The 12,720-nt window shown below is 55.4% G+C and overlaps 1 protein-coding gene across 1 annotated transcript; it reads right to left on the bottom strand.

The window, feature by feature from the left end:
- Positions 1 to 872: 872 nt before the first annotated feature.
- Positions 873 to 5,445, bottom strand: GOT1 (glutamic-oxaloacetic transaminase 1). Its single transcript, XM_069864024.1, has 9 exons — positions 5,260 to 5,445; positions 4,658 to 4,839; positions 3,740 to 3,863; positions 3,382 to 3,494; positions 3,109 to 3,213; positions 2,425 to 2,575; positions 2,124 to 2,289; positions 1,849 to 1,991; positions 873 to 1,557 (listed from the first exon to the last, which is right to left on the bottom strand). The coding sequence occupies exons 1-9, from the start codon at positions 5,372 to 5,374 to the stop codon at positions 1,418 to 1,420; spliced, it is 1,239 nt and encodes a 412-aa protein (XP_069720125.1). The 5' UTR covers positions 5,375 to 5,445; the 3' UTR covers positions 873 to 1,417.
- Between the last annotated feature and the right edge of the window lie 7,275 nt (positions 5,446 to 12,720).

Genomic DNA, 12,720 nt, shown 5'->3' on the forward strand with positions numbered 1-12,720 from the left:
CCTCAGATCAGCCCTATTAGTCATCCATTAACCACTACCCCATCACCCTGGCTGCGGATGGACACCTAGAGGAGAAAAAGCTCCCCACCTCCACAAACCGTCTCTGGCTTACTCTCTTATGTAACACAAATGGAAAAGGACAAATAAGACCCCATGCATTGCCTGCAAACACAGCAAGGGAACAAGGCACCATTTTTGCCTTCACTGTCTTAGCTGCAGCACAAGCAAAATCCACCAAGGCTACACTATCACTAACTGACCTAAGGAAAGGGGCTGTTCCCCCTTCTTCACAAGATCTTGGCAGGAGGCTGCTCTATCAAGGCAGTAATATCAGCTCACAAATAAACCTGCTAAGAGTGACTGCAGAGAGCAGAAGCAGATGGTCCCAGCTCTTTTTCAGTGCCAGAAACACAGACTGTTGCTGGCAGGCCTGCTGAAACCAGGGAGGGTAGGTGGTGGTTCAGCAGGGGCCTGCTGAGAAGGAAGAATGGGGAAGATCTGCTTTTCAACACATTCACAACAGGACAGCGGCTCTGGGCCAGGGAGAGATGGCCAGATGGATGGGTGACACACAGTCATCCAGAAAGCAAGCACACATAGATGCACACAATGGGCTGGACAAGAGGGCAGGGGTGTGAAAGTGGACCACAAGATGGACATGGGAGGAACAAGTCAGCTTCAAGGAGCTCTCCCACGAGGACTGTGCCCCATTAGCAGCAACCAAGGTCATCAGAGATGCAACACACCATGAGAGAAAGGGAAAGCCAAACCAACAAACCAAGGCCCAGTGGACAAACCATAATGCCAAGGCTTTAATCTCAGGCTGGGAAGAGGTTATCGCGCTAAAGGCACAATAGCACAGAAGGCAGGAGTAGTGTTCAGAGATGGAGGTTTAATTTTCTGTCAGCAACACGAAGAAGCAATTATCACAATTACGAATGTTTGCTCGCATAAGGCTCAGAACTGAATGGGAAAAAGCCAGCAACAGCTTCGCCCTCCCTAAAATACTATTGAGTGACTGTAGTTCACAAGCCATATGAGATCCCAGCCAACTGGGCTGTTATCCCACAGCACATTGCCCTGGCACCATACTTCACCTAGATCAAAGTGATCAGTTACATGGAGTTGATTTGGATGCGCTGAAGATGCAGCTCTTAGTGCCTGAAGACCAGGCTGCTGTCAATCAAACAAGAGCTGAGGCGGCTTATGCTGCCCCTACCCTCCTGGGGGCACTAGCTTACTGTACGGCAAGGGGTATTTCAGAAAGGTCAAAAGATGTTTATCCCTGATTGAGCTACTGCTCCCATCTTTATTAAACCCCAAGAGGTGTGGGACAAGGCAAGCCATGAGCAGATAAAGACGCAGACTACACACTACAGCTTTGGTGACTTCATGTAAGTTTGGTTGTTCATGTGCTTCACTGGATTTTTGTGACAGCTTCATGGATGGACTTGGCCACATAGTCCAGGTTCTTGGTAGTCAGGCCACACATGTTGATGCGCCCACTAGCCATCAGGTAGATGTGTTTTTCCTTGATCATGTACTCCACCTGCTTAGCTGGGGAAACAATTGGATATCAGGTCAGAGCAGTGATCCGAGAAGCTCAGAAAAGCCCAAAGAACCAATCAAAGCTGCTTGAATCTTACACAAGAAGCAGAATGCTTCCAGCACTGGCCACTAAAACGCTGCCTGGTGTTTCATTCCTGCCTAGCCACAGAGGCAGCAATACCAGGACTCCAGTGAAGTCTCAGAAAGATTCCTGCCCTGGACTGCTTCAGTCCAGTTCACCCCCAGCAAAACTGTCCTCACCCAGTCAGTCCTCCATTTGCCAGGCCAGTTGGTACTTACGGTTCAACCCCGTGAAGCTAAACATGCCAATCTGCTCTGTGATGTGGTTCCAGGTGCCCGGGGTCCCAAGGGACTCCAGGCGAGACCGGAGCTCTGACCGCATCAGCAAGACCCGATCTGCCATCGTCTTCACATTATCCTTCCTGCAGCAAGTGGGAAGCAAAGCATGAGGACAGGCACCTGTCCAGTTGGAAGCCGTTTAGCCAAAGCCGGCCCTCAGGCAGACAGCTCCCCCACAACAACTTCCCTCTCCCACCACTCCTGGTGACACATACCACTCGGCGAAGAGCTGTGGGGAAGAAAGTGTAGTTGCCACAATGCGCGCTCCCTGGGACGGAGGGTTGGACCAAGTGGTGCGCACAATCTTCTCCATCTGGGAAAGCACACGCTGCACGTTGTCTGCATCCTTCCCCACCACAGTCAGGTTCCCCACACGTTCATCTGTGGGCAAGGCAAAAGACGTGACCCATTGGTCCCACACATCAGGGCAAAGCAGAGCTCTCCCACCCCCCCAGCATGCCAGCCCCATCTGTCTGGGTATGATGCTACTGGGCCAGCTTACTGCCAGACACTCACTGTAGAGCCCAAAGTTCTTGGAAAACGACTGTGCACAGAAGAGCTCAAAGCCCTCGGAGACAAAGTATCGCACAGCCCAGGCATCCTTGTCCAGGCTGCCAGAGGCAAAACCTTGGTAGGCTGAGTCGAAGAACGGAAACAGGAACCGGCGCTGCAAGGAGGAACAGTGTTAGAGGGAAACCCCTTCCCCACAACCTTCAGTCTACCCCCCACTGTCCCGTAGGAGGGAAAATTACCATTGGGCTTCCTGGTGAATACAAAAGAAATATGGGCCAGTAACACCAGACTGGGATATTTTCTTTCTACTGGGGTCAAGAAAATATCAAATGCAGGAGAAAACTGCATTTGAGGATACAGATACAAGAGATGCACCATCTTATGATCTACTATCCAGTACTTGTGAAAAGCAGGGGCCTGTGGATAATCTTTCAAGCGTAAGAAATCTCACTGCAGCCCATGCCACAGAGTGTGAAAGCAAGAATTTGGAGGCACAAACAGAACTGGGATGCTTCTATTCTCTGACTGCAGATGACCAGCATCTGCCAGCCTCTCCCTTCAACACCTGCCCTGTAAGACTCTTCCAGCTCCACCACATTTCATGTCATTCTCTACAAGCCCATCTCTAGTTTACTCAAGAGCTATCTGTCTCTCTAGCCCTACTTCAGCCCTAGCACCAGTCCATACCTTCATAACAGCAGCAATCTGCTTCCACTGGTCTGGAGTAGGGTCTGTGCCCGTTGGGTTGTGTGCACAGGCATGGAGGATGAAGATAGAGAACTCCGGGGCTTTCTGAGGAGAGAGTAGGTCTTGGTCATACACACAGACAAGACTGGGCACCCACAGCTGCACCAGGAGCTTCTTTTGCAGAGATCCACTTCCAGGCACAGCACACAACAGCCCAGACAGCTGCTGACAGCACAGCACCAAGCACGCCTCTCCCATGCTAGTTTTACTCACCTCCATATCATCCAGCAGCCCCTTGAGATCCAAACCCCTTTTGGTAGCATCCCAGTAGTGGTAGGTTCTAATGTCTTTAAAGCCAGCATCCACAAACACAGAATTGTGGTTCTCTGAGGAAAAAAATCACTTTTCAGAAAAGCAGGTCCCACCTCCAGCAAGCCACCTTCTCTAGTCCCAGTATTCCCTTAAATCTCACCAAAATACATGACAGATATACTATATGATATAATATATATGCCTTTACCCGCAAGAGGAAGGCCCCTCTCCTGCTGCCCATGCCCTTCCCATTCCTCTCTTGCCTACTGGCCCACAGGGCTCCCTGCAAGGAGGTGGCAGCACTGATGATGGCACTCACCCCAGGATGGAGCAGAGATGTAGACTGGGGTTGCTGTGTTGTTGTTTCCGTTGTACCACCGCCTCAGAAACTCTGCGCCAATACGCAGAGCGCCTGTCCCACCCAAGGACTGAACGCTTCCAATCTGCAACAGAGAGAGCTTGGCAGCAGGGTCCATCCAGGTCAATTGGTACACACAGGCACTTGCAAGGGCAAGACAGGATCCCAGATACACTCTCTGGGGTCACCCCAGCCAGGACACCATTCCCTTCCAGTGGTGTTCAACCTCCCTCAGTGCTCAGGCTTATTCTGAAACCTTATAGAACCATAGAATCATTAAGGCTGGAAAAGACATCCAAGATCACCAAGTCCAACCATCAGCCCAACACCACCTTGCCTACTAACCCATGTCCCCAAGTGCCACATCTATGTGTTATTTGAACCCCTCAGGGGATGGTGACTCTACCACTGCCCTGGGCAGCCTACTCCCATGCTTCACTACTCTTTCATTTAAGCAATTTCTCCTAATATCCAATAGACTCCAGTTATTCCTGTGACTTTTTGGCACAGAGCAGATGTGTGGCTAGTAGCTTGTGTAAGGAAAGGTGGCCTGTTATGCAACTTCAGTTTCCTGTGGTGCAACTGTTAAAAGATGAAGGAAAAACAATTTCCAATCATAGCCTATGTTCAGTCTTGATACAACATTTTCAGAATCAGTCTTTCCCAGAAACTATGACTACTTGTACTCACGGCTTCAAGTACATGGGCTCATCAGGTAACCTACAACCAGTAAGGTCCACGTCAGAGAAAATCACCGAATCCTGCCCCCGTGCAGTTACTCCACGGACTCACGCTCTTCTGCTCAGTCTGCTAGAGACACCTAGGGATCCCAGCAGCTCTCCCAGCACAGAGCAGTCTCCCTCCCTGCCCATCACCTACCCGGTTCTCCTTGATGGCGGGACTGTCATCACCCAGGGCGATGCGGGAGGCGTTGGCCCGGAACTCGGGCAGGCCCAGGATGGGCAGGTACTCATGGTTCAGGCTGTTGTCGTTGGCGATCATCTGCTCCACCTTCTTCACCACCGGCAGCACCCATGGCTGCCCCTCATCCGTGCGGTACGCTGCCAGGAGAGACACACAGTTTTTCCACAGCTGGTGGGGGGACACTGGGTCTGGTGACTAGGACACCTGACACTCCAACGACCTTGGTGCCCAGTGGTGACCCCCCTGCCCCGCTTCCACTGCGCATCCCCGGCCCTGGTGACACCACTGCCCCCTCCCACCGTGCTGCCCAGTGACCTCAGCCCTGGTGACCTCCGATGTCCCAGTGACCTCAGCCCCATTGACCTCGGCCCTGGTGACCCCCGATGTCCTGGTGGCCTCGGCCCCGGTGACCCCTCCCACTGCCCTACCCGGTGACCTCAGCCCCGGTGACCGCCGGCTGTCCCGGTGACCTCGGCCCCGGTGACTCCCGCAGTCCCGGGGACACCGCGCCGCTCGGGACACCGGCCGCCGCCGCCCCGGGAAGGCCGCGAACTCACCGCCCACGCCCAGGTTGACCTTCCGCGCGTCCCCATCCTCCCGAAAATCCGCCGTGAGCTTGAAGACGGCGACCGGCGGTGCGCGTGGGACGGCGGTGAAGAGGGAGGCGGCCATGGCGGCGCGGCCCCTCCGCTCCTACCGGCACGCGCAGCGCCTGGAGGAGACGCTCACCTTCAGCGCCGGGGGCGGGGCCTGGGCGCGCCGCGACCAATCAGCGCGCCGCACGCGGCCCCGCCCCTGCCCCCAGCCAATGGCCGCCCCGCTGCCTGCCGGGCGCAGCCAATCGCGATGAGGTTGCCCGGAGCCACCACCCCCCTCGGGGTGTGCGACGCCCGGGACGCGCAGGTTGCCCCCTTGTGGCCGCGGGGCGCGAGGCCGCGGGGCTGCCTGGAGGACAAGAACCGCTGGTTGGCAGCGGCTGAACGTGATCCAGCAGTGACCCGGGGGCAAGGGGACCAGTGACACCTTAGCTTGTGTCAGAAACGGCGTGGCCAGCAGGTCCAGGGAGGTTATTCTCCCTCTGGACTCGGCACTGGTGAGACCGCTCCTCGAATCCTGTGTTCAGTTCTGGGCCCCTCACCACAAGAAGGATGTTGAGGCTCTGGAGTGAGTCCAGAGAAGAGCAACAAAGCTGGTGAGGGGGCTGAGGAACAGGCCTTATGAGGAATGGCTGAGAGAGCTGGGGTTGTTTAGCCTGGAGAAGAGGAGGCTGAGGGGAGACCTCATTGCTCTCTACAACTACCTGAAAGGAGGTTGTAGAGAGGAGGGAGCTGGGCTCTTCTCCCAAGTGACAGGGGACAGGGTGAGAGGGAATGGCCTCAAGCTCCACCAGTTAAGATTCAGACTGGATATCAGGAAAAAATTTTTCATGGAAAGGGTCATTGGGCACTGGCAGAGGCTGCCTAGGAAGGTGGGGGAGTCGCCGTCCCTGGAGGTGTTTAGAAGACAGGTAAACAAGGTGCTGAGGGACATGGTTTAGTGGCAGATAGGAATGGTTGGACTCGATGATCCCAGAGATCTTTTCCAGCCCGGTGATTCTGCGGTTCTCCCCGGGGCGCTGCGGGGGTTCGGTGTCAGCGCTCGGGGCTGCGGTGCCCGGGGCGGCATCAGCCGCGCTGCCCGGCGGCCCCGGGATGGAGCCAACGGGCTCGGGATCGCTCGGGACCCTCCTCCGAGCGCACGGCGCTGCCCTTCTCCGCAGGGGAATCCCTCCCGGCGCCTTCCTGCCGCTGCCGCCGAGCCGCTGCCTCCCCGCAGCCGCCCCGGAGGTGTCGGCAGAGGGCAGAGCCGGCCCGCGCACCGGCACCGGGGGCTGCCCGAGCGAACCCGGGGAGCGGGCTGGCTCCGTTAGGAACCGCACACACACACACACACCCGGCCCCGCCGCCCCAAGAGGCTTTTGAAGTTCGTGGGAATCCGCCCGCGATCCTGCAGCATCTAGGAAAGGCTTCGAGGGACATGGGAAGGAACAAGAGCCCCGGCAGGGCGACCCCACTGCCCCTCGTGACATAAAACGCAGGGATACGGGGCAGGAGCCGCCACGCTGTCCCCAAAAGCTTTTGCAGACAACCGATATCATGCACTCCCTTTGTTAACCCAGCCAAGATCCCTCTGAAAACCTGTTTGGCTCCTCGCCCCCATCCCGTGCCCAAGGTGGTTCTGCAGCCCGGCTACCCAGGAGGGGAGCCTGGGGGGGTAGCCATCGCCACCCCCAGCTCCGGGCAGCACCTGGAAGAACTGCCTGGCACACTTTCTGCTTGGCATGAGAGCGGGGAAGAGGCAGAGCTGCCCGGCAGCACGGCAGCGTGACAAGGCTTCTGCCTTCAGAGGAAACAGGGTAGTGCGAAAGGCAGAGAAGCAAGACAGCAGCGTTAGACCAAAGCCTTGGTTCTTAGCCCAACTCCGATAAAGCCTCAATCAGGGCTTGAGAAAAGGCTGCATGGAAACCCAGAAAGGGATTTAGGTCTGCTCTCTGAAATAGCTGTGAACCCCTGCAAATCATAGAATCATAGAATCACTATGTTGGAAAAGACCCACCAGATCATCAAGTCCAACCATTCCCATCAATCACTAAACCATGCCCCTCAGCACCTCCTCCACTTGTCCCTTAAACACCTCCAGGGAAGGTGACTCAACCCCCTGCCTGGGAAGCCTCTGCCAGTGCCCAATTACCCTTTCTGTGAAAAATATTTCCCTAATGTCCAGCCTGAACCTCCCCTGGTGGAGCTTGAGGTCATACCCTCTTGTCCTGTCCCCTGTCACTTGGGAGAAGAGGCCAGCTCCCGCCTCTCCACAACCTCCTTTCAGGTAGTTGTAGAGAGCAATGAGCCTGACCTTGTCAAGGTGCTGTGAGGGCATCTCTAAACCCTACCCTCAACTTTAACCCTACCCTTATTTCTAACCTTAACTCTAATCTAACCCTACCCTTAACTCCAACTGTAAGCATAACTCTAACCCCAAACTTAACTCTAACCCCAGCCAGATGAAGAGCATTTGGATTTCCTGAGGTCTGTGGATGCTGCTAAATTAGAGACACTGGAGTGCTTAGTGGGGAAGCAGCTGATGAGAACAAGGGCATCAGAAGTAAATGAGAGTAGCCACCACAGTGTGAGTGGTGTTTTCTCTCACAAGGAGTAAAGCATTGTGCAAGTGGGATACTGCAATGCAAAAGGCTGACCAAGGCTGCTTAGAGCATCCCATTTCTGGAGCAGACAGAAGTGCTGGGGAGTCCCCAGACTGACAGGCTCTTGCTGCACTTACTGGTTTCTAATCCTACCACTCTCCAAAAAAAGTACTGGGATATTTGGGGACATGGCCAAACCCTTTCCCAGTGCAAAGCAGGAAAGTCATGAGAGCACAGGGATTCTGCCTGCCAAGCCTGGACCGCCAGAGCAGGCTGAGCAGTGCCAGTTGTAGGAAAAAAAAAAAAAGCAATTCCCTAAATCAGCACTGTCTAGCTCCTCTTCCTCAGGGGCTCTTGGGCAGCATAAGTCCAGAGCTGCTGGTCTGGTGGACTCTGTCTGTGCTGCTGCCTGTGCCTATGAAGCCAGGGTCACTGATCCAGCAGCAGTTACCTGCTGGTGCTCCCAGCCCAGCCAGTGTCCCATACCCTTGGTGGCACTGAGTGGGGCTCCACTGGGAACAGATATAGGAACGAGACAGACAGGCACGAAGCATCAGGCCGCCAGGCCCCTGAGACGGGTGACTGTGTGTTAACAAGATCCCTCTGGCCCTGAGCTTTCATCTCCTCAGCCTACACAAAGGGTGCTACCAAAATGTATGTAAAAGCAGAAGAAACATGGGAGCTGGCCCTGAGGCATCCCTCTGTTCATCTCCTGCCTCTGACTGACAGCCAGCAATGACCTGCCACTCAACGGGAAGGCTTGTACACCTTACCCAGAGCGAAGGAGCCCTCCGGGCACGCACTGCCCTGCCCCACACAGGCACGGCCCCCCGCACTCTGGCTCCTGCAGAGCTTCGGCTGCTGCGGAGATATGGGGATCTCTGGGGAGATATGGGGGTCTCTGGGAGCCAGGTGCTGCTCTCCCCGTGCCATCGAGCCTCACGTGAGCTTGGAGAAAAAAATGTTTCTGGGAGGGCGCAGAGATGCTCCATTCAGTCCATCCCCTTCACTCTGCCTTGGAAGATCCATTCTTGCACCCCTCTGGACAGGGAGCCCAGCACAGGGGGCACCTTCGATCCCAGCATCACAGCAGCATTTTGGCTGCCCTGTCCCAGGCGCTGCCCATCTGCGGCTGATGCTGGGCGCAGGCAGCATGAGGGTAGGAGCAGAGCTGTGCCTGTTCCCAGCGGGTGCTGCGCGGGGGCTCTTTTCCCAGCCGTCCTCTGAATACAGATGTTTTCTCAGTGCAGGATCCAGACAGAGGAGGGTAAAATGTTTTCATTCCAAGCTCCCGAGGTCAGGTCATGGTTTGTCTAAATGGCTTTTGTTGCTGTAATTATCAGATTAGCTGATCTCTGGCAGTGGGTTTAGGGGCAGCTACATTAATGCGGATACTGACCCCTCCGCTGCCACTCTGCCCAGCTGGAGCAGTGGGTTTGCAATGGAGCGATGGGGATCGGGGATGCCAGGAGAGGCAAGTGAAAGGCTTGTGACAGTTTCTCAGCTGGTACGCAGGTGGACCTTAGTCCAGGAGCAGGCAGCACATTTGAACAGCAGCAAACCTCCTTGACCTCTTCAGTGCACATGATGATGCTGAGCTGGGCCTGATCCTTTCCTCCCACTTGAACCTGCAATACACCACAGCTGTGGAGCCCAGTTCCAGGCACCTGCAAGCCACTGTGACTGATGCTCAGCATGCAGATATAGGATGGGGGCACCTGAGGTGCCTCCCCTCACTCAGAACTGGTGCTTCCTGCAGGCAGTGAGCCCAGCAGATCCCTGGGGTGTGTGTGGAGGGGGTACAGAACCCTGTGCTGAGGTTGGAATGGAGAGCTGGGGGCTGATGCCTGGCCATGGGGTGCTGCAAAAGGGTGGGCAGTCCTCCAGCAGCTGGAAAGACACAGGAATAGGAGCATCAGATACCAGGCGAGACAGAGAGCGTGACGGGTAGATGAGAGAGCAGGGCGAGGGGCAGATAAAGAGGGATCAGGAGTTTCCGGCCCCAACCAGCCCTTCCACGCATCCATCTGTCAGCACCTACAAGTGCTGATGGCACCAAATCCTAGTGGCAGCTGGGGCCTCAAGTCCTGCTGAGGGGCACCATCAAGGGCTGGAAGGGGACCCCTGCCTCTGCCTTCCTGCTGCAGGGGGGCGCCAGCAGCAGCTCAGACCACAGCATGGCTGGGGATAGGCAGTGTCTAAACACAGCCCCACAGATGCCCCCAAAGCTAAAGACCTGGCCATGCTGCCCAGAAGCACCCACCTCCCACTGCCCTGTCCCACCAGCCCCACTGTACGCACGCATAGGGAGTACCAGGGATGTCACCCACCAGCACCAAAAATTCAGTTCTTGCTTGGGCAGCATACCCCTAGCAGCAGGCTGCCCCCTGCCACGTCCCATCTTCTATCTCACCTATTGTAGATGGGAAAAACAGGAATTTCCCGTGAGCAAGGCATGTGCTCAAACAAAATGAAATCACTCCAAATCAGAAAAGACTTTATGTTATCTTCATAAATTAATCAAAATGTGGTTTCACTGCATTTCAGTTTCTGAAGTCTTATCATGCTGACGCATAACATTTCTGGCACATAACATTTCTGAAGCAGAAAATCTACACCTCCTCTTTCAAAGAAGATTTTAACCTTTTTAAATACTTTAGAAAATTTCAGCAGCAAAAATTTGCCTTTAAACACCCGGTTCCCACAGGAAGTTTTGGCTTTGGCAAAACATAATTTAAAAAAAAAATAGTGGAAGATATATGCCTCATATTTTCCCTAATTGTCACCATGACAGAGCTTGCTTAGCTCTAGATACGTCTTCTTTGCTTCCAGCTGAAAGCCAGAGACAACCCAGAGCAGTGAGGACAAAACCTCTGCACATCTGAGAAAGATCATATCCACTGACCCAATCAGGCTCAAACCTCTCCTGCTGTTTCTGCTGCCTGGGCACAGCCAGAGGTTCACCATTTCTCTATTTAAACCCATTTTGTACATTGCTACTGGTGTTCCTGGAATCCCAGCTCGGCCCATGGATCACTCAGGACCTACCCCGTAGCCAAGCTCACCTCCTCTGCATCCGCTCATTCCCAGGAACCCAGGAGGAGCACAGACACCCCACAGGAGCACTGGCCCTGAAAGGGGCAAGGGATGTGCTGGTTCCGGTTGTCACCATAGGATGAGCCACTGAAGCCGGGAAAGTATGTTTTGGAGACTTGCCTTCCCCTAATTTCTCCTTTTCTACCACCACCCACTGGCAGATATCAGGGGACCGGCCCAGGTGCTGATGTCTGGCACCCTGATGTAGTAAAGATGTTTTCCCAAGGGCTTGGAGGACCAATGGAGAAAAGTCCAGGCTGTCAGTCCTGAAGCATCTCCAGCCTCGGAGCAGGATAGGCACTGTTAGGTCAAGACATGGACTTCTGCACAGCCAAGGAAGCTGGTTTTGGGAGGCCTGATATTGGGAGATAGATGCCTCTCCCAGGGCCTGGAATGCTTCAGGGAGCCCCATGCCCAAGGCTCTGTCCGCTCACCAGTGAGCCTGGGTCGTGCCTCAGGACAGAGATACGCGACGTGTCACAGCAAGCTGCTCCGCTGCAGTATGCCCAGGCTGCCGGGCAGCTGCAGGAGCACAGCTGCACCCAGGGGTGAGCAGAACAGAGGCATCTGTAGCACAGCTGGCCCCAACTGGACACCTCTGGGCAGGGTACGTGCCCTGGCATGGCCGCGACAAGGCCAGCAAAGAGAATTCTGGCTCCCTTGCAGGGAGCCCGGTGCTGCGGGTAGCTTCTGGACCTTCTTGTAGGAGCAGATTTACTGAAAACAATTTATTTAATATAAAAAATAATTTCTTACAGCGTTTTGGCTGGCGTCAGCCGAGCGCTTACTCACCCGGGAATTCAAACAAAGGCAGGGCTGGCGCCCAGCCAGGGGGTCGGGCGCTGGGTGGTCGTGTCCATCCTGGCCTCGGACCCGCCTCTGGGTCACTTGCGGGCTTGTGGCATGATGTCTCCATTTATTTATTGGAAATGTTTGAACAGGAAATGCTAATGGTTTGGGTTTGTGGAGACAGCTGGAGGGGTCCGGCTGGAGCTGCTGGGAAAGGGAGGGTGCGCTGGGATGGGGCAGCCCATCAGGGAAGGGGGAATAGGTGCCGCCGGTGCTGCCGGGTGAGGATCTGCCCTTTCTGTCTTTGGGGTGAAGGACCCAAAGGGAGATGAGGCTGGGGAGGGCCCCGACGCCTCTGCCGCTTCCATCTTTGCTGCCAACTGCAGCCGCCGCTGCAAAATGCACGGCTGTGCGGTGAGCGTGGGGCTGCTGCGGGCGCCCCACTGTGCCCACTGCCTGCATCCTGTGCTGCTAGGGTGCACGAGAATGGTGCTGCCAAAATGGAGCAATGGGAACGATGGCCACAGGACTGGGCACATCCCGTCTCTAGCCCTTGGGCCCTGGCCCTGCTGCTGCCCTTTAGTGTGGGAGCGATGTGAGAGCGATGTGAGAGCGCTGCCTCTCCCTGCAAGGGGGTCGAGAGGTTCCTATGCAGTCCGGCTCTGGACCGGGCTGTTCCTGCGTTTGCTGATAACAGCGGAGGTGAAGCCTGACCCAGGAAAGCAGGCAAGATCTGCAGAGATAAACTCCTCGCAGCAAGACAAAAGCACTGACCTCCGTGCAGCTGGAGCCGCTGCATTCCCACAAGCACAGCAACAATTGCCTAGGAGCAGCAGCAGGGAGACCTGCACCAAACCTCGCCGGCAAGCGCCGGCAAGCGCTTGTGCAGCAGCCGCCGACACCTCTGCCAGGACCACTGTGCAGAAACCACAGCTTGGGGATTTTAACCAGA

The sequence above is a fragment of the Phaenicophaeus curvirostris genome, chromosome 9 (genome assembly GCF_032191515.1).
Source record: "Phaenicophaeus curvirostris isolate KB17595 chromosome 9, BPBGC_Pcur_1.0, whole genome shotgun sequence".
NCBI lineage: Eukaryota > Metazoa > Chordata > Aves > Cuculiformes > Cuculidae > Phaenicophaeus > Phaenicophaeus curvirostris.

Excerpts from the sequence above, each read along its gene's own strand:
- GOT1 (XM_069864024.1), bottom strand. The coding sequence starts at position 5,374 with ATGGCCGCCTCCCTCTTCACCGCCGTCCCACGCGCACCGCCGGTCGCC. Across the intron at positions 3,495-3,739 it reads CATCTCTGCTCCATCCTGGG|AGAACCACAATTCTGTGTTT; the intron begins GTGAGTGCCATC and ends TTTTTTCCTCAG. Across the intron at positions 2,290-2,424 it reads CAAGAACTTTGGGCTCTACA|ATGAACGTGTGGGGAACCTG; the intron begins GTGAGTGTCTGG and ends CCTTGCCCACAG.